Source organism: Ranitomeya variabilis, chromosome 4 (assembly GCF_051348905.1).
Source record: "Ranitomeya variabilis isolate aRanVar5 chromosome 4, aRanVar5.hap1, whole genome shotgun sequence".
NCBI classification, from domain to species: domain Eukaryota; kingdom Metazoa; phylum Chordata; class Amphibia; order Anura; family Dendrobatidae; genus Ranitomeya; species Ranitomeya variabilis.
The window spans coordinates 669,279,003-669,306,508 of NC_135235.1; the positions used below are offsets into that span (position 1 = coordinate 669,279,003).

At 46.1% G+C, this 27,506-nt stretch overlaps 1 protein-coding gene across 1 annotated transcript in view; it reads left to right on the forward strand.

Annotated features, from left to right (window-relative positions):
• LOC143768198 (uncharacterized) overlaps positions 1 to 27,506 on the forward strand; it is a 71,925-nt gene that overhangs the window by 29,648 nt on the left and 14,771 nt on the right. Inside the window, 8 exon segments of the mRNA XM_077256889.1 lie at positions 2,146 to 4,005; positions 4,411 to 4,523; positions 20,446 to 20,634; positions 26,317 to 26,370; positions 26,598 to 26,771; positions 26,854 to 26,977; positions 27,061 to 27,158; positions 27,352 to 27,442. Of these exon segments, the coding sequence (XP_077113004.1) occupies positions 2,146 to 4,005; positions 4,411 to 4,523; positions 20,446 to 20,634; positions 26,317 to 26,370; positions 26,598 to 26,771; positions 26,854 to 26,977; positions 27,061 to 27,158; positions 27,352 to 27,442 (2,703 nt within the window).

Sequence of the window (27,506 nt, forward strand, 5' to 3'; positions counted from 1 at the left end):
TGCCGACAAGGACCTTCGTGACGTCACGGTCATGTGACCGCGACGTCACCACAGGTCCTGTTCGGCACAGCAACTGAGACCGGACGCCGCGGGCAGCGCAGAGAGGTGAGTATAGCATTATTTTTTATTTTAATTCTTTTTTTTACACCAAAATATGGTTCCCAGGATCTGGAGGAGAGTCTCCTCTCCTTCACCCCGGGTACCATCGGCACATTATCCGCTTAACTTCCCGCAACGTGGGCACAGCCCCATGCAGGAAGTTAGTGGATCAATGCATTTCTATGGGTGCAGAATCGCTGCAATTCTGCACCAAGAAGTGACATGCTCCTTCTTTTTTTCCGCAGAAAAGCCGCGCGGCTTTTTCCGCGGAAATCCGCAGCATGTGCACAGCGGGTTTTGTTTTCCATAGGGTAACATTGTACTTTACCCTGCATGGAAAACTGCTGCGGATCTGCAGTGTCAAATCCGCTGCGGATCCGCGGCAAAATCCGAAAAGTGTGAACATAGCCTTAGGGACACGTGGGAAAGCCTGGAGAGTATCAATTAGGTCAGATGAATCTTTAAGGTATAACCCAAGACTAATAACATATTTCTGCAAAAATAAATCTACGAAGTGAGATAAGTTTTTTTTTTTTTTTGGATGACAGAAGGTTTACAAGTTTGGCAACATGTTTTAATATGTTCAGTTGAATTTACAAAAACATTTTTTGGGGGTAACAAATTAATTTGTGGGGCCTAGATATTAGAAAATGGCACTTTTCATAATATCATGAACTAGATTCAGGAAATAACTCAAAGTGAAATGCAAACATTTTTATTTTTTAACTAGAATATTGATGCAGCCCCAATTTTTTTATTGTCACAAAGGATAATAGGAAACAACTAGACCTTACAAATTATTTTCCAACTTCTCCTGAATTGGACAACCCCCTATATACAGTTGTACACAACTATCTGGGCACATGGCAGGGCTTAGAAGGAAAGGAGCGCCCTTTAGTTATTGTAATGCATATTTTACTGGAATAGTTTGCAGGCAGAATGTAATGCTGGCACTGTGCGTGGTCACCTGGCAGCTCAAAAGGTGGCTACCATAAAGGCTTGCCTCTGGTTACTCTAGTTTCTAGATCCCAGGGATTGCCATGGCATTTAACCTGTACACATGAATCTGGACTTCTACGGAAACCTGGGGACACAGAGTTAGCTGCTGTTCTGTGGCGAGAAAATGGAAGGAGAATAGTTAGGTAGCCAGGTCAGAACCAGGAGGACAAAGAAAATATAAAATCAGAAGACTAAAGAGTAGTCAGTAAACAGGTCAGGGTCACAACAGGAAACAAACACACAAGCCAGAAGCTGAGCATAGAGGATTGAATCTAAGGAGAACAAAGCTGTATCTGTCAGCTTCTGGCAATATGCTTCAAGCTTTAGTAGGGTGTGGTGCTTTCCAATTGGCTGAAGAAGGGAACTGATTACTTCAGCTGGACAGCACACACACCCACACTGCCAGACTGGATAGTACTACTGGTCCCAGCCTCTCTAATCTTAGTGGCTTGACAGAGTCTGCACCGCTCAGAGCTTCTGGTTCTGACGTCTCCTCCGTCACCAGTGCCTCTCGCATAATGAATAATGTCTGGTGACAGAAGCAGACATCGCAGAAGCATATCCCAGAGGAGATGTAACACACCATATGCAGAAGCCCTAATATGACAGAATGGCAAAAAAACAGAGGAGTAGAAATCCCCCTAAAATTCATCAGTAGTAGTGACAATTTTGATTCCACAGGCACTTTCCAGAAATTAGTACACAGTGGATGTTGCAGAGTGAAAATAGTGCCCAGCTTCTGCTCACTACAGCAATGCCAAATGCATGGATGCTATATGTGGTTTGGGCACACTGCAACGCTCAGAAGCGGGGGAAAGATTTCTCTTTGGGAGAGCGGATATTTCTGTATTGGTTTACTGAAGCCATGTTGCTTTTCAAGAGCCTTTGAGAAAGTAATCAGGTGGAAACATCTGTTTTTTTTTCCACTGACAGATGATGGACCTAAGTGGAGACCGGCCATCTTTACTGAAATTTTAAGTAAAAATCTTAAAAGATCTAAATTTCAAGGATATTTTATTAAAAAATAATCAGTTTTATTATTTGCAGATGATGGTGAAAGGAGATCAGACGGACAGCTGACCTCTTCAATGTTTAAATCGGATGTTTTTGAGATACCACAGGATACAATTGAAGTGAATGCTATTTCTCCAGATATACCATCATTCCTTCACTGCAAAGATGAATCATCTGATCTTTTGAAAGATGTCCTAACTGCTAATTTATTACCAACTACTAACAAGAAAAAAAGTCACAAAAGAGGTACTAAAAACCGAACTGATCCAAAGGAAATTAAGCAATTATCACAAGCAGAATATGGAAAAAGTTTTCCTCTCGAAACGTCGTTAGTTAAAAAATTTTGTTTAAAAATTCACACAGGGGAGAATGCAATTTCTTGTAACAAGTGTGGGAAATATTTTAAACAGAAATCAAATCTTGTTAGGCATGAGAAAATTCATACTGGGGAGAAGCCACATTCATGTTCAGAATGTGGAAAATGTTTTGTACAGAAATCATCTCTTGTTACACACCAGAAAAGTCACAAAGGGGAGAAGCCATATCCATGTTCAGAATGTGGGAAGTATTTTGCATATAAATCATCTCTTGTTAGACACCAAAGCATTCACACAGGGGAGAAGCCATATTCATGTCCAGAATGTTTGAAATGTTTTGTACATAAATCACTTCTTGTTGTACACCAGAGATATCACACAGGGGAGAAGCCATATTCATGTTCAGAATGTGGGAAATGCTTTTCATGTAAATCACATCTTGCTGCACATCAAAGAATTCATAAACGGGATAAGGCATATTCATGTTCAGAATGTGGGAAAAATTTTAGCTGTAAATCAATTCTTGTTGGTCACCAGAGAATACACACAGGGGTAAAGCCTTTTTTATGTTCAGAATGTGGAAAATGTTTTGTACATAAATCATCTCTTGTTAAACACCAGAGAAGTCACAAAGCGGAAAAGTCATATTTATGTACTGAATGTGGGAAGTGTTTTACACATGAATCATCTCTTGTTAGACATCAAAGCTTTCACACAGCTGAGAAGCCATATTCATGTCCAGAATGTGGGAAATTTTTTGTACATAAATCTCTACTTGTTGTACACCAGAGATATCATACAGGGGAGAAGCCATATTCATGTTCAGAATGTGGGAAATGTTTTTCATGTAAATCACATCTTGTTGCACATCAAATAATTCATAAAAAGGATAAGGCATATTCATGTTCAGAATGTGGGAAAAAGTTTAACTGTAAATCAATTCTAGTTTGTCACCAGAGAATACACACAGGGGTGAAGCCTTTTTTATGTTCAGAATGTGGAAAATGTTTTGTACATAAATCATCTCTTGTTAAACACCAAAGAAGTCACAAAGGGGAGAAGCCATATTCATGTTCAGAATGTGGGAAATGTTTTGCACATAAATCATCTCTTGTTATACATCAAAAAATTCACACAGGGGAGAAGCCATATTCGTGTTCTGAATGTGGGAAATGTTATGTAAATAATTCACGGCTTGTTTTACACCAGAGGTATCACACAGGGAAAAAGCCTTTTTCATGTTTAGAATGTGGAAAATGTTTTGTATTCAAATCAGCTCTTGTTACACATCAGAGAACTCACACAGGGGAGAAGCCATATTCATGTTCAGAGTGTGAAAAATGTTTTACACAGAAATCAAGTCTTACTATTCATCAGAGAAGTCACACAGGGGAGAAACTATATTTTTGTTCCGAATGTGGAAAATATTTTAACCGGAAATCAAATTTTGTTAGTCACCAGAGAATTCACACAGGAAAAAGGCCTTTTTCATGTTCAGTATGTGGGAAATGTTTTACAGATAAAGCAAATCTTAACTCGCATCACAGAATTCACACAGGGTAGAAGCCTTTTTCATGTTCAGAATGTGGGAAATGTTTTAGCCGAAAATGGCACCTTCTTAAAGGGAATCTGTCACCTCATTTTTCGCATATAAGCTGCGGCCACCACCATTTGGGGCTTATCTACAGCATTCTGTAATGCTGTAGATAAGCCCCCGATGTAACCTGAAAAATAAGAAAAACAAGTTAGATTATACTCTCCCAGGCGCGGTCTGGGTCCGATGGGCGTCGCAGGTCCAAGTCCGGCGCCTCCCATCTACATACAATGTTGTCATCCTCCTTGCTTCCTGTCGCGGCTCCTGCGCAGGCATACTGATTTGCCCTGTTGAGGGCAGAGTAAAGTACTGCAGTGCGCAGGCGCTGGGCCTCTCTGAGCTTTCCTGGCACCTGCGCACTGCGGTACTTCGATCTGCCCTCAATAGGGCAGAGAATTACGCCTGTGGATGAGCCACAACAGAAACAAGGAAGAGGATGTCATGGGAAGACCCGGACATGCGACGCCCATCGGTCACGGACCACACTGGACCGTCCCTGGGTGAGTATAATCTTACTTGTTTTTCTTATCTTTCAGGTTACATCTGGGGGCTTATCTACAGCATTACAGAATGCTGTGGATAAGCCCCTAATGGCAGTGTCCGCAGCTTATATGTGAAAAATTAGGTGACAGATTCCCTTTAAACATCAAAAATCCTACATGGAGAGAAGCCATTATTATATATAGAATGTAAGAAATGATTTACTAGAAAATCATATTTTGTTGATTATAAGAAAAAAACTCTTATGTAGAGACTATATATTTTATTGACAATTTGTTAAAAAACATATAACAGACAGTTGTATAATTACACAAGACAGGGACAAAATCTTGGTAATAAGTAAGTTCCTCTTATTGTCTGAAGGCAGCTTCCTGTGATGGAGGAGAACGCTGAGGCAGTTTCCTTCCCAATCAGTGAGAGAACTGCTTTCTCTCTTCCTGCCCCACACTGATCTATGTAATCTGTGCAGAGCAGCAGAGGAAGCTGCTAAACAAAGGCATTACGTCTTGAGTGAGTAGCTGAAGGATCTTCCACCCAACTAGCTTCCGGACATGTCAAGTCATGGGATCAATCACATAATCTGGATGGAACTGCAAAATGGGTTATTGCTGTAATAATGCCACTCACTTGGGTTCGATCTGGGGTATCACAGTAACCGTTTCTATATAAAGGCCTGCTGGTTTATTTCAGTCCTCATAAACCACATCACAGGAAAAATTATATACAGCCTTGGTCTGGCATAAAGTAATAAGTCCATGCAATTCTGCTGGTTAGCCTGCCTGTTTAGGGTTCAGCTTCTTAGTCCTTTAGCAAAGGCACTCAATCCAGGAGATCTGCACACCTGCATACACACTGCCATACAGTCATGGCCAAAAGTATTCACACCCCTGCAATTCTGTCAGATAAAGGTACCTTCACACTAAACGATATCGCTAGCGTTCCGTGACGTTGCAGCGTCCTGGCTAGCGATATCGTTGAGTTTGACAGGCAGCAGCGATCAGGATCCTGCTGTGATATCGCTGGTCGTTGCTGAAAGTTCAGAACTTTATTTGGTCATCAGATCGCCGTGTATCGTTGTGTTTGACAGCAAAAGCAACGATGCCAGCGATGTTTTACAATGGTAACCAGGGTAAATATCGGGTTACTAAGCGCAGGACCACGCTTAGTAACCCGATGTTTACCCTGGTTACCATCGTAAATGTAAAAAAACCAAACAGTACATACTCACCTTCTGCTGTCTGTCACACGTCCCCCGGCGTCCGCTTCCTGCACTGACTGTGAGTGCCGGCCGTAAAGTACAGCACAGCGGTGACGTCGCCGCTCAGCTGTTAGGGCCGGCGCTCACACAGTGCAGGGAAGCGGACGCCGGGGGACGTGTGACAGACAGCAGAAGGTGAGTATGTACTGTTTGTTTTTTTTACATTTACGATGGTAACCAGGGTAAACATTGGGTTACTAAGCGCGGCCCTGCGCTTAGCAACCCGATGTTTACCCTGGTTACCCGGGGACTTCGGCATCGTTGGTCGCTGGAGAGCTGTCTGTGTGACAGCTCTCCAGCGACCAAACAGCGACGCTGCAGTGTCGCTTAGTGTGAAGGTACCTTAATACTCAGTTTCTTCAGGAAAATGATTGCAAACACAAATTCTTTGGTATTATTATCTTCATTTAATTTGTCTTAAATGAAAAAACACAAAAGAGAATGAAGCAAAAAGCAAAACATTGATCATTTCACACAAAACTCCAAAAATGGGGCAGACAAAAGTATTGGCACCCTCAGCCTAATACTTGGTTGCACAACCTTTGGCCAAAATAACTGCAACCAACCGCTTCCGGTAACCATCAATGAGTTTCTTACAATGCTCTGCTGGAATTTTAGACCATTCTTCTTTGGCAAACTGCTCCAGGTCCCTGATATTTGAAGGGTGCCTTCTCCAAACTGCCATTTTTAGATTTCTCCACAGATGTTCTATGGGATTCAGGTCTGGATTCATTGCTGGCCACCTTAGAAGTCTCCAGTGCTTTCTCTCAAACCATTTTCTAGTGCTTTTTGAAGTGTGTTTTGGGTCATTGTCCTGCTGGAAGACCCATGACCTCTGAGGGAGACCCAGCTTTCTCACACTGGGCCCTACATTATGCTGCAAAATTTGTTGGTAGTCTTCAGACTTCATAATGCCATGCACACGGTCAAGCAGTCCAGTGCCAGAGGCAGCAAAGCAACCCCAAAACATCAGGGAACCTCCGCCATGTTTGACTGTAGGGACCGTGTTCTTTTCTTTGAATGCCTCTTTTTTTCTCCTGTAAACTCTATGTTGATGCCTTTGCCCAAAAAGCTCTACTTTTGTCTCATCTGACCAGAGAACATTCTTCCAAAACGTTTTTGGCTTTTTCAGGTAAGTTTTGGCAAACTCCAACCTGGCTTTTTTAGGTCTCGGGGTAAGAAGTGGGGTCTTCCTGAGTCTCCTACCATACAGTCCCTTTTCATTCAGACGCGGACGGCTAGTACGGGTTGACACTGTTGTACCCTCGGACTGCAGGGCAGCTTGAACTTGTTTGGATGTTAGTCGAGGTTCTTTATCCAACATCCGCACAATCTTGCGTTGAAATCTCTTGTCAATTTTTCTTTTACGTCCACATCTAGGGAGGTTAGCCACAGAGCCATGGGCTTTAAACTTCTTGGTGACACTGCGCACGGTAGACACAGGAACATTCAGGTCTTTGGAGATGGACTTGTAGCCTTGAGATTGCTCATGCTTCCTCACAATTTGGTTTCTCAAGTCCTCAGACAGTTCTTTGGTCTTCTTTCTTTTCTCCATGCTCAATGTGGTACACACAAGGACACAGGACAGAGGTTGAGTCAACTTTAATCCATGTCAACTGGCTGCAAGTGTGATTTAGTTATTGCCAACACCTGTTAGGTGCCACAGGTAAGTTACAGGTGCTGTTAATTACACAAATTAGAGAAGCATCACATGATTTTTCCAATGGTGCCAATACTTTTGTCCACCCCCTTTTTTTATGTTTGGTGTAGAATTATATCCAATTTGGCTTTAGGACAATTCTTTTTGTGTTTTTTTCATTTAAGACAAATTAAATGAAGATAATAATAACAAAGAATTTGTGTTTGCAATCATTTTCAGGAAGAAACTGAGTATTATCTGACAGAGTTGCAGGGGTGTGAATACTTTTGGCCATGACTGCATGTGAGACAAACTGCTCTCAATTTACAAAGTGAACCACACCAGGGGGTGGAAATATGGTGAGCTGCCTTCACTCCCGACGCTTCAGCTTCTCATAATCAATGTGTCAGAGCCGATTAACCCGTTTTAGTCCTATATGTACTAAAGTATTACTCCAAGTTTGTCTCCCAACCACTAGATATCCGACAGCCACCTTACAATGTATAAACAGTTTGTGTGTATGTAAATGTGTATATGTAGCAGAGCTGAGTGTGCATATACTTTTCAGCAGTGTTGTGTATTTTTGAGCTGCAGATTGCTGATTAACCCCTTAGTGACAGCCAATTTTAAACATAACCAAACCTAAATATTCAATGTTAATGTTTGTTAATGGTAAATTTAAGTCTATTTTGCTTTTTTGTGAAAATATCTGAAATGTGCAAAAATTAGCGATGTTCAACGTTGAATGTTTATATTAAACTAGGAGAAAATTAAACCTAAAGTGTATTGCTCAATTTCTCCTGAATGTGGACTGTACTTGACTTGAATTTTGTAAAAAAAAACTGCTGTTTGGGCTCGTAAGGGAAGAAGCACTATTTGGTATTTGGAGTAGATTTGTCTGGAATACATTGCAGACACCATGTCTTATTTGCAGAGCCCCTGAGATACCAAAACAGCAGAAACCCAATAAGTGACTCCATTTTAGAAAGCAGAGTTAGGAAAGCCATCAAGGAGTTCATCTAGGGCTTGTTAAGCATTTTGAACCCATTGGTGCTTCACAGAACTTTTTAAAATGTGGATGTGAAAATGAAAGTTACTTCTTTTCCGCTAAAATGTTTTAGAACCAAATTTGTAATTTTAACAATGAATAATAGGATAAAAAAGACCCCAGATTTTGTTGTGCAAATTCCCCCGACCACAATGATACCCACATATGTGATCAAAAACTGCTGTTGGGGCACTTCACAGGGCTTGGAAAGGAACGAGCGCTATTAAATTTTTAGAGTGTAAGGGTACCGTCTCACTATACGATTTACCAACGATCACGACCTGCGATACGACCTGGCCGTGATCGTTGGTAAGTCGTTGTGTGGTCGCTGGGGAGCTGTCACACAGACCGCTCTCCAGCGACCAACGATGCCGAGGTTCGCTGGTAACCAGGGTAAACATCGGGTTACTAAGCGCAGGGCCGGGCTTAGTAACCCGATGTTTACCCTGGTTACCAGCGTAAAAGTAAAAAAAAACAAAACAGTACATACTCACCATCTGATGTCCGTCAGGTCCCTTGCCGTCTGCTTCCTGCTCTGACTGAGCGCCGCCGTACAGTGAGAGCACAGCACAGCAGTGACGTCACCGCTGCGCTCTGCTCTCACTGTACGGCCGGCAGACAGTCAGAGCGGGAAGCAGACGGCAAGGGACCTGACGGACATCAGATGGTGAGTATGTACTGTTTGTTTTTTTTTACTTTTACGCTGGTAACCAGGGTAAACATCGGGTTACTAAGCGCGGCCCTGCGCTTAGTAACCCGATGTTTACCCTGGATACAAGCGAACGCATCGCTGGATCGCTGTCACACAACGATCCAGCGATGACAGCGGGAGATCCAGCGACGAAAGAAAGTTTCAAACGATCTGCTACGACGTACGATTCTCAGCAGGGTGTCTGATCGCAGTAGCGTGTCAGACACTGCGAGATCGTAACGATATCGCTAGAACGTCACGAATCGTGCCGTCGTAGCGATAAAAATGCCACTGTGTGACGGTACCCTAACTTTCGCTTGAATAGATTGTGAATGCCATGTCACACTTGCAGACCCCCTGGCATGTCAAAACTCTTTCTCTCTTGTAATGAGAGAAAATGGACCCCATAATTTGTTATGCAATTGTTGTCGAACGGAGCAGTGCCCCATATGTAGTTGTACAATACTGCTTGAACACACGGCATAGATCATATGGGAAGGAGCGCTACTTGGCTTTTAGAAAGCAGATTCCGTTTGAATAAATTGTGGGCTTCGTTAACCGAGCACCTGAGATGCCAGAGCAGCCGAACCCCCCCGCACACACACAAACACACACCACACACACACACACACCCAGGGGTGGATTAAGGGTAGCCAGGGCCCGGGCTGTTCAGACACTGTGGGCCCCCCGGTCATGTGACGGGGTCATGCGACGGGGTCATCATATACCTGAACCAGATTATTCCAGAAAAATAGTTGCCGTGTAAAACTATAACCTGTCAAACATCCATTGATCTGGTCAATATACGCTTCAGTTAGGAAGAAAAACAAAACAAATCAGTACTATCACCATAAGGGCTCATTTCCACATGCGAGGCACACGTCCGTATCTCGCATGTGGAAACCAAGCTGTGGAGCCGGCACTCCAGAGCGGAGCGTGCAGCCGCATAGGAACACATGGAGCTGCACGCTCCGCTCCAAAGTGCCGGCGCCAGAGCTTGGTTTCCACATGCGAGATACGGACGTGTGCCTCGCATGTGGAAATGAGCCCAAAGTGCCAGTATTCACAGGAGATCTGTACTTAGTTTGCAGTGTCTGTGTAGAGGTAATACAGTGATCACCGGTGACATTATACACAGGACCTCTGTATATAGTATACAGTGTATAGTGTCAGTGTATAGGTAACACTGACTCACCAGTGACGTCTCTAGGTGAAGTCCTTCATCTTTCATCCAGCACAGACCGCCATCACTTCATCCAGCCAGGGCTCATCTCTGCAGGAAATAACACAGTTATCTCAAGCTCCACTTGCAGAACACATTAATTAATTTTTCCCAACTTCTACATTACGCCACATGAAGAAAAAGAGGTGACATAGTGTCACTCTACACAGTAACAGGACCGCCCCCCCATTTAAAACAGTGTCCTCAAAAAATAAAATAAATACATCACTGCAGTAATAATATCCCTTAATTGTATAGTAATTATAATATCCCCCATTCTGGCTCCGTGTATCTCATTCCTGGCTTCAGCCATATGTTCTCCCATCCTGCCCTCATGAGTATCCATTCTGCCCCATATGATCTCCCCATCCTGCCCCATCTGTCTCCATCATATCCATCCTGCCCCATGATCCTGCACGATCTGTCCCCAATCCTGCCCTGTCATGGTTCCCAATGGCAGGGGAACGTCAAAACACAAAAATAACGGACGAGCTCTGGGTGATGGAATCTCGAGCTGACCGTGAGCTAAATCTACCACACAACTAATAGCAGCCAGGGAGCATACCTATGATTATCCCTAGATGCCACGCGCCAGCCGGAGGACTAACTACTCCTGGTAGAGGAAGAAACAGACCTGGCTTACCTCTAGTGAAATACCCCAAAGATGATAGAAGCCCCCCACATATAATAACGGTGAGTTCAGAGGAAACTACATACACAGTATGAAAACACAAAAAAGCACAGTGAGGTCAAAAATACTCTGTTGTAAAAAAAATCACAGTAATAAGCAAGTGCTAGTCAAAAGATGTAAAGAAAACAGGGTATTTAGTTGATACGTTTTTTTGCAAAAACCTCACTGTGCTTTTTTGTGTCTTCAAGTTTTCTGGTGGTCTGAACAGGTTCCTACAGACTTGTTCAGTGTGCAAGTAGCCCATGTGTTTCTGGTTCTATAATTGTTCTCTTGTTTCTACAAGACTGGGGAGTCCACCACTCCTCTGTGGGTCATTTGCATTTAAGCTGTTCCATCCTGCATGTCCACATGTATATTTTTTTTCTCTCTGAACCCTGCTTATACAGGTACTATACAGATAATCAGGTTTTAAATACATCAGATAGGGATTGCATACATTAGTTAGGACTGCTCTATAAGGGTATACCTTGGCGATTTGGTGGAGCAGCTTAGTATACATTTTTTTGCAAAAAAACGTATCAACTAAATACCCTGTTTTCTTTACATCTTTTGACTAGCACTTGCTTATTACTGTGATTTTTTTACAACAGAGTATTTTTGACCTCACTGTGCTTTTTTGTGTCTTCAAGTTTTCTGGTGGTCTGAACAGGTTCCTACAGACTTGTTCAGTGTGCAAGTAGCCCATGTGTTTCTGATACACAGTATGAAAGTAGATTTAGCAAAGAGAGGTCCACTTACTAGATAGCAGAAGGATACAAAAGAGGACTTCACGGTCAACTGAAAACCCTTTCAAAAAACCATCCTGAAATTACTTTAAGACTCCTGTGTCAACTCATGACACAGGAGTGGCAATTTCAGCCCACAAGAGCTTCCAGCTACAGAGAATAACAAAACTGCAAACTGGACAAAGATACAAAAACAAAAGGACAAAAGTCCACTTAGCTGATCAGCAGACTAGTAGCAGGAACATGCAACCGAAGGCTCTGGTTACAATGATGACCGGCAAGGAAATGACTGGAGAGCAAGGCTAAATAGGAAACTCCCAAACACTGATGGGAGCAGGTGAACTGAGACCGCAAAGCACACACAAGTCATCAGTACCACCAGCAACCACCAGGGGAGCCCAAAAGCGGATACACAACACTGCCCCATGTCTTTCATTCTGCCCTGTATCTACATTCTGCTCATGTCTCCAATCCCGCCCCATCTGTCTCAGGTCCTGCCCTGTTGTGAACTTTATTTCTTGGCTCCCTCTTGTGGTCATTAGCGGTATGGCACTTGGAGTGTCTTTCCCCAGGTTGGCACTCACCTGGTTCGTTTGGCCTGGGTGTGCCTATATAAACTTCCTGGATACTCTGTATTGTGCCTGGATTCGTTGTTATCAGACCTAGTCTGTTTTCTCCTGTCTCCTGGTCTCCTGATTTTGCAAGATAAGCTAAGTCCTGCTTTCTTATTTTTGTGCATTTGAATTTCCCTTATTTTGTTCCAGCTTTGTTTAAAATGTGATTCCTGATTTTGCTGGAAGCTCTAGGGGGGCTGTTATTCTCCCCCCACACCGTTAGTCGGTGCGGGGGTTCTTGGATATTCAGCGTGGATATTTTGTAGGGTTTTTTGCTGACCGTATAAGTCATCTTTCTATTTTCTGCTATTAGTCAGTGGGCCTCTCTTTGCTAAATCTAGCTCATTCTTACGTTTGTCATTTCTTCTTACCTCACCGTTATTATTTGTTGGGGGCTTGTATTATAACTTTGGGGTCTTTTCTCTTGAGGCAAGAGAGGTCTTATTTTCTCTGAAAGGGTTAGTTAGTTCTCCGGCTGGTGAGAGACGTCTAGAACCAACGTAGGTACGTTCCCCGGCTACTGCTAGTTGTTTGTGCTAGGATCAGGTATACGGTCAGCCAAGTTACCACTTCCCTATGAGCTGGTTTTTTGTGTTTGCAGACTTAGCTGGTACTCCTGAGATCCTCTGCCATTAGGATCATAACACTGCCCCCAGTGTGTCCAGCATCTGTGCCCCCAGTGTCCAGCATCTCTGCCCCCAGTGTCCAGCATCTCTGCTCCCAGTGTCCAGCATATCTGCCCCCAGTGTCCAGCTTCTCTGCCCCCAGTGTCCAGCATCTCTGCCCCCAGTGTCCAGCATCTCTGCCCCCAGTGTGTCCAGCATCTCTGCCCCCAGTGTGTCCAGCATCTCTGCCCCCAATGTGTCCAGCATCTCTGCCCCCAATGTGTCCAGCATCCTGCCCCCAATGTGTCCAGCATCCTGCCCCCAATGTGTCCAGCATCCTGCCCCCAATGTGTCCAGCATCCTGCCCCCAATTAGTCCAGCATCCTGCCCCCAGTGTGTCCAGCATCCTGCCCCCAGTGTATCCAGCATCCTGCCCTCAGTGTGTCCAGCATCCTGCCCCCAGTGTGTCCGGCATACCGCGCCCAGTGTGTCTGGCATATTGCCCCCAGTGTGCCCAGCATCCTGCCCCCAGTGTGTCCAGCATCCTGCCCCCGATTGGCTGGAGGCTCATAAGTATTGACATGCGGGCGCGAGCCCACACATTAATAGCATTTAACTGCCGCAGCGCCGGTAGGGGCCCGGTGAGCAGATGAGACAGGGCCCGATGCGGGCCCCCTCTGCCCGCCGGGCCCATACGCCAGTCAGGGCAGTAATGCCCTGATGGCGGCGGGCAATCTGAGCGGTAGCCCAGGGCCCCCCCACACCACTGGGCCCTGGGCTACCGCCCAAATTGACCCCATTATAATCCGCCCCTGCACACACCTTATATTGGAAAATGTACTGCTTAAGGAATTCAGTTAGGGTTATAGTGTATATTTTGATCCCACAGTTGCCTCAGAATTACATAACAATGGGACATGGAAATCTAACATTTTAGTAGTAAAATTATTTTTGTATTAGCTGCAAATTTGTCAAATTTGTTACAAGGGTTAGTAGGTGAAACTGGCCCCCACAATTTGTTGCACAATGTCTATTGAATGTGATGATGCTAATGTTAGGTTACTCGTCAGGAGAAGGAAGAAGCGCTGTAGTGAAATATGTATAGGTATATATGTGTGACTAGCAGTAATCTAACATCTGTCCTGAGACTGCAGGTCTCACAGGGCTCACAGCATATGTTATCCTGAGAAAACAGTCTACTGTCTGCAATCTCACCAGGGGGTCTTGCTAAGAACCAGGAAGGTGAAACGTTTCACACCTTCGGCTCTTTTGAAGGGAGATGTCAATTACAGCCTGACACTATCTATCTGTGAGAAACTTACACAGAGAATTTCAGAGGAAATAATGTATTCATTGGTGGAGTGGCCATGGTCCAATCAAAAACAAGCAATTATAATATCAACCTGAGAGGCTGGTTGACAGGATAATGTAAAATACCATGGTCTGAGGAATTTTTGCACATGTGACCATGGTTCTAGACACATGCTGCAGCTTCAAACCCCCCTTCCCTTCCACCCCCACTGCATTCGCTGGTATAGACACAAAGCCCTATGGCAGAGACACTATGTAACTTGAAACTCCAGTGTGGGACTCTGATCCCCCTCCTCCTCAAAGCCAGGAATGTATGTACGAATCTGTTGTCTAAACCCATGTGCTTGCTGTATGTGGGGGGGAGATATTAAAGGAGCCATAATGCGACGCCAGTGTATGATAGAAATATGACAGATAAATATATGGAACATGCTTCGCTACAGCACTTTTTGCTAAATTCTAGCACCAAAAGAACCCGAGAAACTGATTTCTCATGAACAGAATGGCATAGCTAGTTTGGAATCATTAGAAAGCCAATTTCAATATAAGATGAGTGATATGTGTGCCGTGATTCTGCTAGAATCTCAAGCCCAGTTATGATTATTATAAGTTTTCTTACCAAAATGTGCACCCTGGCAGCTAGGAGAGGTTGCAGGTAAACCAGCGCCTTTAGTGATGTCACAAGCCCAGACGTATAAGTTACTGCACTCAGCCCAGCCTTCATTCTTGCCTGGGACTGTGCTGCAACAAAGACCCTCAATGCATTGTGACGTCTGGCTCCTCCCCCCAGCTTGGTTAGCCTGGAGTGATCTAAGCAATATGTGAGTGTTCATTTCTGTTTTAATCCACTTTTTTTTAATTTGTAGCTGCAATGTACATACGAATTGTCTCCTTTATAATATCTTTTTAATACTTTGTAAACACTGCCTAATTTTTTATGGAATAAAATATATAATTGCTAGCTGGTCTCTCTCTGCTCTATAACGAACTGTGTGTCCTCTGAGGTGAATTACGCTACTGATTTGGGGTTGGCTCCGGACCCGTTAATCTTTGGTGAAAATCGGAGCTGGTGGCAGCATACTTTGTTCTGTGCGATTGGGAAGCTTTCTAGCGATTGCAGCTTTGTTAATTATTGTTCCCGTCTGAGTGGGAGTAGTTCAACGCCCTCCCTGCAGTGAGCCCAATAGCCAGTACATAGCAGGCAGCCTTTCTGGCTACTAATTACTCCAGGCGCAGTACCTACTCTGACCTGAGGGTAAGGGGGCACCAGAGAGCTGCAAGTTCCAAACCGGAACTCGGAAGTGGGATATAGATAAATCCCCTTCTGAAGGAACCAGGGGCAATCAAACAACCCCGGTTCGAGACAAATTGGTGTGGGTAGTAGGGATGATAAAGATATCCTCCCCGGGATTCGTGACATATTGCTGGGATCCGTGACATAGTGTTGGCAGCACTGTGTGAACCGTGAAATATTGGTGGCAGAGCGGTGGGATAATAGAGCATTAGTGATCTGGTTTGAGCAATCATTCCTCTCACTAAAAACTTGCACAGATCTTGCAAAGGACTCTGCGCATATAAGTTTGGAGAACAAGCTGTGTTTACTAGTCCTGAGACATACCGTGTGTACTTGCGATTACCCCTACCCTTCTCCTTGTTTTTCTATCCTATCTTTTATTTGGCAATGATGGCCGCAAGAGGAGAAGGCTGGTATAAGCAGCATAACAAGGACACTCATATTGCCTTCTGCGGGTTGATGCAGATTGACGCCACGGGCAAAAATCAACTGGTCTCCGCTCTGGTGCAACAGGAAATCGCCCAGAGCCCAGCAGACGCAGAAGCTGGCCCAAGCGAAAATAGGGCTGCAGCAGAGGTCCCACCACTGACTGCCGGCCCTACTAGCAACCAGGGCGAATTGGCCCCCCACCTGCTGGCGGCCTTGGAACAACTCATCGCTGATGACCGTGATGGATGTCTGCAGCTGATTCAGCAATACCGGCAGGAAGCCCAAGCTGAGCTGGAGGCGGAGAGAGCCCGGCAGGAGACCCAAGCCGAGCGGCAAGCGGAGCAGGAGGACCAGCTGCAGTTAGCCCGACTACAAGTGCAGGGGTCGTCCCAGTCCAGCGGCGAGCCCAACAGCGCTCAGACCCCTGAACTCCGGCCAGAGCACTTTCCTGTGATGGAAAATGACGGTGACTTGGACATTATTCTGTGGGCCTTTGAGAAAGCCTGCAGACACTACCAGCTGCCTGCGAACCAATGGGCCCGATACCTGACCCCAGGGCTAAAAGGCAAAGCTCTGGAGGCGTTTGCTTCTCTCCCGCCAGACCAAGATGACTACTATGAGGCCATCAAGTAGGCCCTGATAACCAAGTACCAACTCACACCTGAGGTTTACCGTAGAAAGTTCCGGAAACGTGGTCCACACGACACCTACGGCGATGTGGTGCATGGACTCAGGACCAACTTTTACCAGTGGATCCAAGAACTGTCAGTGAGCAGCTGGGAGACCTGATGATCAAAGACCAATTTCTACATCTCTGCCCAGCTGAGCTGCAACAGTTCGTGATGGACAGAGAGCCCAAGGATGTGACTAATGCAGCGCAGATTGCTGATGCCTATGAGGCCAACCGTAATTCAGAAGTGCGGAAGCCAGTCACCACCAGCTGAAGAGGGGGAAAGCCTGCAACCAACGCCAGTACCCCTGCCAGCCAACACAACAGAGGCCCTGTCCTCGTTGCCAACAGCACCAGACCTACCACCAATCTTCGCCATTTTTCTCTTGCAAACGGACTGGTCATATCAGGGCCAATTATACAGAGAAGCAGAAGAACCCCCGAGCCAAGGCCGCAGGGCCTAATGCAGCAGTTTTTTTGGTGGGTGGGGTGGTTGGCAGGGCGTGTAACAACGTGCAGCATATCACCGTGGGGGGCCATGTCGCTACAGGCCTCAAGGACACAGGGGCTGAACAAACCCTCATCCGACCCAAACTGATGGCCCCTGAAGAGATCATTCCAGGGAAAACCCTGACTGTCACCGGGATTGGGGTCATCCGCTATCCCCTGCCAAAGGCCCTGGTGTATATAGATTGGGGTGCCAGGAGCGGGGTGACGAAAGTGGGGCTGTCCGATAACTTGCCCTCTGATGTTTTATTGGGGACTGATTTGGGGAGGATGGTTACATACTATGTCCCGGACTCCCCTCCCCGATCGAATGCTGATGATAGCAATGGGAAATTGCATGTGTTACCTGACAATGCTTTACTGGGTAATGATGTACTTGATAATGATTTTTCTGAAAATGCCTAGGGTAATAATGCTAATGATGAACATGTGCATGTGTCACCTGATAACCATTTGTTTTCTAGGAATGATGTGTTCACAGGTGCAGGAGTGCTCAGCCACGTCACTCTGCAGGGTGGGATGGCTGAGGAACCACTAACAGAAGCAAGCGATGGTGCTCAGGGAAATGGCGAGATGCATGGGAACCGTGAGGAAGGTGATGCCGTGCAACTGACCAGTGCCACAGAGGAAGGTAACTGCCCCATAAGTAGCTCTGCTCCTGGAATGTTGGGAGTGGATGAGGAGGTAGTACCCATAGCAGCGCCGGCTGATGGGTCTTTGGTAGTTCCCAGGGAGACAGCCTACGTAGCTGCTGTCACCCGCAGAGTGCCCAGAATGCAGGTAACATTCTGCCTTCTGGACCCTCCTCAGTCACAGGGGTGACTGAACCAGAGATGGACCCAGAGCAGGTCTCAGGGGGTTCCCGTGCCCCTAGCCAGGAGTTCCAGGCCGCTCTGCACTCCGATGTTAGCCTAGAGAATTTGAGACACCTCACCGAGACGCCCACCTCCGTGTCTGATAAGGAGAGGGTGTTCTGGGAACGAGGGAGGTTGTACCGGGAGACAGTACCCGGAAAATCGCAAAAGGATTGGTTGAGGGAAAGACAGCTGGTTGTCCCTTAGCAATTCAGGGGTGAGTTGTTGCGGATTACCCATGAGATCCCACATGCTGGACACTTGGGGATCAGCAAAACTAAGGTCCGGCTGTCTCAACACTTCTATTGGCCCAAGATGGGGACAGATGTGACTAACTACTGCCGCTCCGGTATCACCTGCCAAAGAGTGGGGAAGGCGGGGTCTGCTCTTAAGGCTCCCCTTATCTCTGCCAGTGATAGAGGAGCCTTTCCAGAGGATCGCAGCGGACATTGTGGGCCCACTGGCCATCCCCAGCAGCTCTGGAAAGCAATACATCCTTACTATGCTACCCGGTACCCAGAGGCAGTGGCTCTCTCCTCAACCAGGTCAGATAAGGTGGCAGATGCACTGTTGGCTATCTTTTCACGGGTAGGATTTCCCAGGGAGATACTTCCCGATCAAGGGACCCAATTCATGTCTCACCTAATGGAGGCTCTCTGTAAGAGGATGCAGGTGAAGCATCTCGTATCGAGTGCGTATCACCCACAGACCAATAGCTTGTGTGAGCACTTTAATGCTACCCTTAAACGGATGCTTCGCATGCTGGTTGAGACCCAAGGATGCGAATAGGGGAGGTACCTCCCACACCTGCTATTTGCTTACCGAGAGGTTCTGCAGGCGTCGAAGGGGTTCTCCCCCTTCGAGCTCCTCTACGGCAGGTGAGTCCTGGTACAACTTGGGTTGGTAAGGGAATCCTGAGAAGAGGAGCCGAACCCTTCTGGTGTCTTTAGTGGAGTATGTCATGCGCTTCCGTGATAAAATGCAGACCTTGGCACAGTTGGTGCATGACAACATGACGCAGACTCAGGCTGACCAGAAGCACTGGTACGAACAGAATGCCTGGGAGTTGACCTATCAGGTGGGTCAAAAGGTGTGGGTGGTGGTCCGTATACCAAAAGATCAGCTTCAGGCAGCCTGGGAAGGCCCGTACGTCATCAACCAACAGCTGAACTCAGTCACCTACGTGGTCACGCTTGACTACGCTCGGGGTAGGCGAAAGGCCTTTCACGTCAACATGATGAAGGCTCATCACGAACGTGAACCTTACGTCCTACCGGTTTGCAGCCTGCCTGAAGACGGGGAGGAAGACCCCCTCCTGGACATGCTGACCCAAACCAAGGCCGGTGGGTCCATTGAGGACGTGGAGGTAAGCGCCTCCCTAACCAAACCCCAGCAGTTGCAGTTGCGTACCAAGCTGGAACCCTTCTGGGCCATGTTCTCCAACCGACCTGGAAGGACTGAGTTTGCGATTCATGAGGTGGACACTGGAAATCATGCCCTACTACGGCGAACACCCTATCGGATCTCCGACGAGGTGCAGCAGGTTATGCGCCAGGAGATCGATGAGATACAGCTGGGGGTGATTCAATGGTCAAAGAGCGCATGGGCCTCACCTGTAGTTCTCGTGCCAAAGTAGGATCGGACCACCTGGTTCTGCGTGGACTACAGGGGGCTCAACGCCATCACAGCCTCTGTCGTGCACCCAATGCCGCACATCTAGGAGCTGCTTGAGAGGTTAGCTGGCACAGAATATCTGACCATAATGGATCTGAGTCGAGGATACTGGCAGATTCCCCTGAGCCCCGAGGCACAGGAGAAGTCCGCCTTTATCACACCCTTCGGACTGTACAAGTCCACTGTCATGCTCTTCAGCATGAAGAATGCCCCTGCCACTTTCCAGCGGATGGTCAACCACCTGCTTCAGGGACTGGAGAAGTACGCGGTGGCGTACCTGGATGACATTGTTATCTTCAGTTCCTCCTGGGGTGAACACCTGCAGCATCTTGAAGTGCTCAGGCGAATTCACTGAGCCGGTCTGACCATCAAGCCGGGAAAGTGCCAGATGGGCATGAGTGAGGTCCACTACCTGGGGCAGCGGGTAGGCGGAGGCTCCGTAAGGCCAGAGCCTGGGAAAGTGGACGCGATCGTGTCCTGGCCCACCCCCAGGACCAAGAAACAGGTGATGTCCATCCTGTGCATGGCAGGGTATTATGGGCGCCTCTTACAGCACTATAGTAGCCTGGCAAACCCCTTGATGGATCTCACCAGGAAAAGGCCACCCCACATAGTCGAGTGGACTGACGGCTGTGAGGGGGTCTTCCAGATGTTGAAAATGGCACTGTGCCACGCTCCTGTGTTGAAAGCAGTCGACCGGTCTTGGTGCTGTCCTCAGCCAGGTCGACTCGGGTAACCAAGAGCACCCCTTGTTGTACCTGAGCCGGAAGCTTCTGCTGAGGGAAGTGACCTATTCCACCGTCGAGAAGGAGTGCCTGGCCATAGTCTGGGCCCTGGAACGCTTGCAGTCCTACTTGTACGGTTGCACCTTCACTGTGGTGACCGACCATAACCCTCTGCGCTGGCTACACACCTGTAATAATTATAGGGGATAACTCAGGAGATTCTTTGCGTGGAATAAGACAACTACAGGACACAGTCTTATAAGTGGTAAAGTCTATATTATAACACGGTGATTCAAATAGGTGCAGAGAAAAACTCAAGTCCACAACACTTCGAGTAAATATTAAACGCATCTTAGCAGTCTATAGGGAACTTCAGAGGAAAATGCAATCGCGCAGAAAGTCTATGAAGCATAATTATTCTTGAGGATACTTGACACGAATAAGTCCTTGTGTAGTCCAAAACACAGATAGCTATGCTTGTAAGCCAGTTCAAATAATATCTTAGCTCAACCAGGGAGGCCTGGGTAATAGTCTCAGGTCTTTGTAGAGCAGAAACAGCTTACATGTCCAACAAATGCAGATGGAAGTAAACACACGCAGCAGATGAAGGAGGATTACTAGAAACTGGTGAATGCAGCAGGAACACAGAGCAGAGTAGCAGGATCACCATACAGGTTCACAGGAGCAGGTATATAGCCAGGGAGCCACCAGGGTCAGGAGCTGGATGCAAGGCAGAATACTCTAGCACAGACTGAAGGCTGGGGTGGAGTTTTATAGCAGGAAGACACAGTGCACATGAGACCAAAGACGCCATCTTGGAAAAGGGCAGTAATGCACAAAAGGTAATAAAAAATGTTCATAGTCCTGACAACACCATGTGTGGAACCAACGGAAGGTTGCTACGCTGGAGCCTTGCCCTCCAGCAGTATGACTTTACCAAGAGAATGCCAAGAGTGTGCAAAGCAGTCATCAAAGCAAAAGGTGGCTACTTTGAAGAACCTAGAATATAAGACATATTTTCAGCTGTTTCACACTTTTTTGTTAAGTATATAATTCCACATGTGTTAATTCTTAGTTTTGATGCCTTCAGTGTGAATGTGCAATTTTCATAGTCATGAAAATACAGAAAAATATTTAAATGAGAAGGTTTGTCCAAACTTTTGGACTGTACTGTATATGGAGGAGACAGGTTATGGATGGCTTTGTAGGTTAGTATTAGTAATTTGAACTGGATATGCTGAAGGAATGGGAGCCAGTGAAGAGATTTGCAGAGGGGGAAGCGGAGGAGTAGCGAGGAGAGAGATAAATTAGTCGGGCAGCAGAGTTGAGGATGGACTGGAGAGGTGCAAGGGTGTTAGCAGGGAGGCCACAGAAAAGGACATTGCAGTAGTCAAGGCGGGAGATGATGAGGGCATGCACAAGCATTTTAGTAGATTGATGGTTGAGAAAAGAACGGATTCTGGAGATATTTTTGAGCTGGAGGTGACAGGAGGTGGAAAGAGCTTGGATGTGCAGTTTGAAGGACAGGGCAGAGTCAAGGGTTACTCCGAGGCAGCGGACTTCTGGTACAGGGGAAAGCGTGATGTCGTTAATTGTGATAGATAGGTTAGGTAAGGAAGATCTATGGGATGGAGGAAAGATGATGAGTTCAAATTTGTCCACAATGAGTTTGATAAAGCGAGAGGAGAAGAAGGAGGATATGGCTGATAGACACTCTGGGATTCTGGACAGCAGAGAGGTGACGTCTGTGCCAGAAAGGTTGATCTGAATGTCATCAGCATAAAGGTGGTACTGGAATCCATGAGACTTTGAGTTGTCCCAGGCCAAGTGTATAGTTTGAGAAGAGTAGGGATCCTAGGACAGAGCCTTGGGGAAGTCCAACAGAGAGAGGGTGGGATGAGGAGGTAGTGTGGGAGTGGGAGACGCTGAATGTGCGGTTGGAAAGGTATGAGGAGATCCAGGATAGGGCGTGGTCTTTGATGCCAAGGGAGGAGAGGATCTGTAGTAGGAGGCAATGGTCAACTGTGTAGAAAGCAGAGGACAGGTCTAGAAGGAGGAGTACAGAGTATTGTCCGATAGCTTTAGCTGTAAGTAGGTCATTAGTAATTTTGGTCAAGGCTGTCTCAGTTGAGTGATGGGGGCGGAAACCAGATTGTCAAAGAGCAAGTTAGAAGAGAGGTGGGAGGAAAGTTCAACGTGGACGTGCTGCTCCAGGAGTTTGGAAGCGAATGGGAGCAGCGATATTGGACGATAGCTGGACATAGCTGTTGGATTGACGGTTGGCTTTTTAAGGATAGCCATGATTGTGACGTTTGAAAGCAGAAGGGAAGGTGCCAGAAGTTAGTGATAGGTTGAAGAGGTGGGTTAGGGATGGGGTAAGAGTGGTGGTGAGGTTGGGGAGGAGGTGGGATGGGATGGGGTCGAGCGCACAGGTGGTGAGGTGTGATTTGGAGAGGAGACAATTAAGCCCCCCTTCACTGATGTTGGAGAGGGAGGTTATGGGGTTTTGGCATTGGTCTCGTATACAAAGGGCTTGTGGTGGTTGAACAATGAAGACTTGCCTCGTTTGGTCGATCTCCATGTATAATGTTGATTACACCCCATGCGTCATTCTCTGTGCAGTAATTAGGTAGATCCAAAAACGACGCCGGCGCATGATGCGCTGTCTTTCTCGCTCCTTCTCCAGAACAATCGCTTTCAAACGATTCACCTCAAAAGTGAAATCCACATAAATCTTCAGAATGTTTGCCATCACGCCTTCCACTTGTTCTACATCCTGTCAAAGATGGGCTGTAGAAACTCTGTATATATAGGTTTTCAGTAGCCAATAACGTTTGGGAGCCTTCCATGAGCGTTTTTTACAAATGGATCCATCGTAATCTGACGTAAAAAACGGATAAAAAAACGGCAGAAACGGATGAAAAACTGATGCGACGGATCCGTTTTTTTGCTGGATCCGCTAGTCGGATCCAGCAAAAAAACAGATCTGTCACATCAGTTTTTCACAATTTACGACGGATCTGACGAGCCAACGGATTGTGACTGATGGCAAAAAACTGATGTGTGAAAGGGGCCTAACATGAAGTACAATATATATCGAGAGAATAATCTCAGAATCAGTGGGATCCATTGAAGCGTTCCAGAGCCATAACCTCATAAAGTGACACTGGTCAGAATTGTAGAATTGGTCTGGTCAGGAACATGAAAACAGGCTCGGGGTGAAGGGGTTAACTAGGGCTGTGGCTGTGATGTGGGGACATGTGGTTACTCTGTGTACACACATGGCTCAGCTCCGTTCACATAGTACACATATGGCTGCTTTGCATACATATCATACACATGCGGCTCCGTTCCGCTCAGCTTGTACACGGGCGCTCCACTCCGTACACCTCGTACACACACGGCTCCGGTCCGTACACCTCGTTCACACACTGCTCCACTCTGTACACCTCGTACACACGAGGCTCCACTCCGTACACCTCATACACACACGGCTCTGCTACATCCACACTGTAAACCCCTCCTGACCCCACACATAAACTTCCCCTCATCCAGCACCATGACAACCAGCACAGCAGAGTCCTGCATACACATGCAGCTCCGCTCCGCTTGTACATGCGCGCTACACTCCGTACACACACGGCTCCGTTCCGTACACCTCGTGCACACACGGCTCCGCTCCGTACACCTCGTACACACGCAGCTCCGTTCCGTACACACGCGGCTCCGTTCCGTACACCTCGTGCACACACGGCTCCGCTCCGTACACCTCGTACACACGCAGCTCCGTTCCGTACACACGCGGCTCCGCTCCGAACACCTCGTACACACGCGGCTCCGCTCCGTACACCTCGTACACACACGCGGCTCCACTCCGTACAAACGCGGCTCTGCTCCGTACACCTCGTACACACACGGCTCTGCTACATCCACACTGTAAACCCCTCCTGACCCCACACATAAACTTCCCCTCATCCAGCACCATGACAACCAGCACAGCAGCAGAGTCCTGCATACACTGAGGCCCTGATCATGTGACCCCTGACTCCTCCCCTCCTGTGACCTCACCACAGGTCCTGTGCGCACAGAACAGCCATATATGTGGTGTGCTGCTCTGCAGGTGGAGGTAGGTGCTGGAGATTTCCCATTATTGGGCAGGGAGCAGTAACCCCTTCAGTGCTGAGACTATTTTGGTCTTTTTTATGCATATAGGACTACAGATACTCACTGTGCTGTTTGGTGACATGGTGTGTATCACAGTCAACATGGACCATGTTGAATCATAAAAAAGCCAGACTGGAATCTGCCAAACTACATGCTGACAAGCCACAAAGCTTCTGAGAGAATGACCTATAGACCAATAACACAAAAATTTAACTTTTTGGTAAGGTACATCAAGAAAAGAACACTGTCCCTACTGTGAAACATGGAGGAGGCTCTGTTTTGTTCTGTGGCTGCTTGCTGCATCTGGCACAGGGTGTTTAGAATCTGTGCAGGGTACAATGAAATCTCAAGACTATCAAGGGATTCTAGAGAGAAATGTGCTGCCCAGTGTCAGAAAGCTTGGTCTCAGTCATGGGTCTTGCAACAGGATAATAACCGAAATCACACAACTAAAACACCCAAGAATGACTAAAAGGAACACATTGGACTATGAAGTGGCTTTCTGTGAGCCCTGACCTAAATCCTATTGAGCATCTTTGTAAAGAGCTGAAACATGCTGTCTGGAAAAGGCAACCTTCAAACACGACACAACTGGAGCACTTTGCTCTTGAGTAGTGGGCCAAAATACCTGTCAAGAGGTGCAGAAGTCTCATTGACAGTTACAGGAATCGTGTGATTGTAGTGATTGCCTCAAAAGGTTGTGCAACAAAATATTAAGTTAAGGGTACCATAATTTCTGTCCAGGCCTATTTCAGGAGTTTTATTTTTTGTTAAATTCTGTGGAAGCATGGTTGAAAAGCATTGTCTGACTTTCATTTGTTCATTTTCATAGATTTTTTTAGTTATTATTACTTTTGTCAGATTCATCTTATTACTGTGACTATTGTGGGTTTTTCTGTCATTAAACGAGGGGTACCAAAATGTTTGACCACGTGTGTAAATGCCTCAAAATTCTGTGTATGAATCAAACATGAGATCTAACATGATATTATTCATTATTTATTATGCTTTGCTTATATAGAGCTATCATATTCCGCAGCACTTTACATATATTAGCATCGCAGTCCGCATTGAGGCTCACAATCTAAATAGCCTATCAGTATGTCTTTGGAATGTGGGGAGAACATACAAATTCCTTGCAGATGTTGTCTTTGGTGGGATTTGAACCCAGGACCCAAGCATGGCAAGGCTGCAGTGCTAACCACTGAGCCACAATGCTGCCCAGATTACATTCCGACGAAGATAGGAAACATTCATGTAGACGGCCCGCGGTGATGGAATCAGTGACTGACTCCGGCCAAATATGTTTCTAGAGCTGTAGCAGAAGATGAAGATGTCATCCTCATCATGAAGTAGTTATTTCTCCTGTCACGTGTAATGAATATCTCCTGCAGTATTGCTAATGCCGATTCCAGTGTCGGTAAATGAGACGAGAATTAGCGTTATGGAAGATGAGTCTATGCGAAACGTATTCAGCTGCCGACTCCAAGGAAGAAACTGCTTGTTGTGTGTGTGGTCTAAAATGTACATGATTTAGTAGTAGATGTAAAGAAAAAACTAAATATTGTAAAATAATAAATCTCTTCATCTGTTTCCCTTATTATCTTCAGTTATTGTATTACTACACAGGAATTTTATGAATTTATATTGGTTCATCTTCTTCCCTTTCAGGTCCCTACAATATCTGATCCTCTCAGTGAAGATCTTTTATATAAGATAATTTTCGTGACCCGCTAAGTAAGGATATGGACAGGGACAAGAAGGCGGAGAGGATATTACACCTCACCCTAGAGATCCTCTTCCGGCTTACTGGAGAGGTGAGAGATTCTGATGATGTCACATTACATCATTCATATCTATGGGAATAACAGATGGACAGAACTGGAGAGGTGAGGACTCTGGAAATGTCTGTAGTGATATTTATTAATGTGTCTCTGCAAAACCAGGATTACACAGTAGTGAAGAAGACCTCTAGTGAGCGCGGTCAGGACCCTGTGTCTGAGGGATGGGGAAGAACCCTGAGCCCAATCACGGGGCCTCCACCTCACCCTCAGATACAAGAGGACATCAATTACCAGAAGATCCTAGAACTCACCTGCAAGATGATTGAGCTGCTGACTGGAGAGGTGACACTGCTGGGAATGCTGGGACATTATACAGTAACGCTATGAAGGGATCGGGGGATGACGGTGTCATTGTATATTTCAGGTTCCTGTAAGGTATCAGGATGTCGCTGTTTATTTCTCCATGGAGGAATGGGAGTATTTAGAAGAACACAAAGATCTGTACAAGGACATCATGATGAAGGTTCCCCAACCCCTCACATCACCAGGTAATATACAGGACTAAATACACGCGGCCTATAATTATCTGTATGTAAAGAATTAATTCAGTTCCTGTATGTGTTTTCTCTAGTTCTATCCAGTAAGAGGACAACACCCGAGAGATGTCCCCGTCCTCTTATTCCACAGGACTGTGAGCAAGACGATCTCAATGTTCCTCAGGATCATCAGGTAGATAGAAGGTGTCATGAGATCTCCCCATGATGTGTAGATGGCTGTGAAGGTCTTGTGTTCAATCTTATTTTAGCCACCAGTATTATATGTTTTATACTTGTGTAATGAGAACGGTGGAGATGGCAGGATTAGAGATGATCATAGCTGTGACTCCTCCATCTGTCTGTGACTTTTCCAATATTTGTTTCAGAGTGATGATCTGACCGATATTAATACTATAGAGACATATGTGAGGGTTGATCAGTGGTGTAAAGAGGAGATTCCTACAGATAACAGCCCAGGTGAGTAGTAACCACTAAATGCAGAGAAGTCACAGATTCTGTGTATCTGTGATGTAAGTGTTTG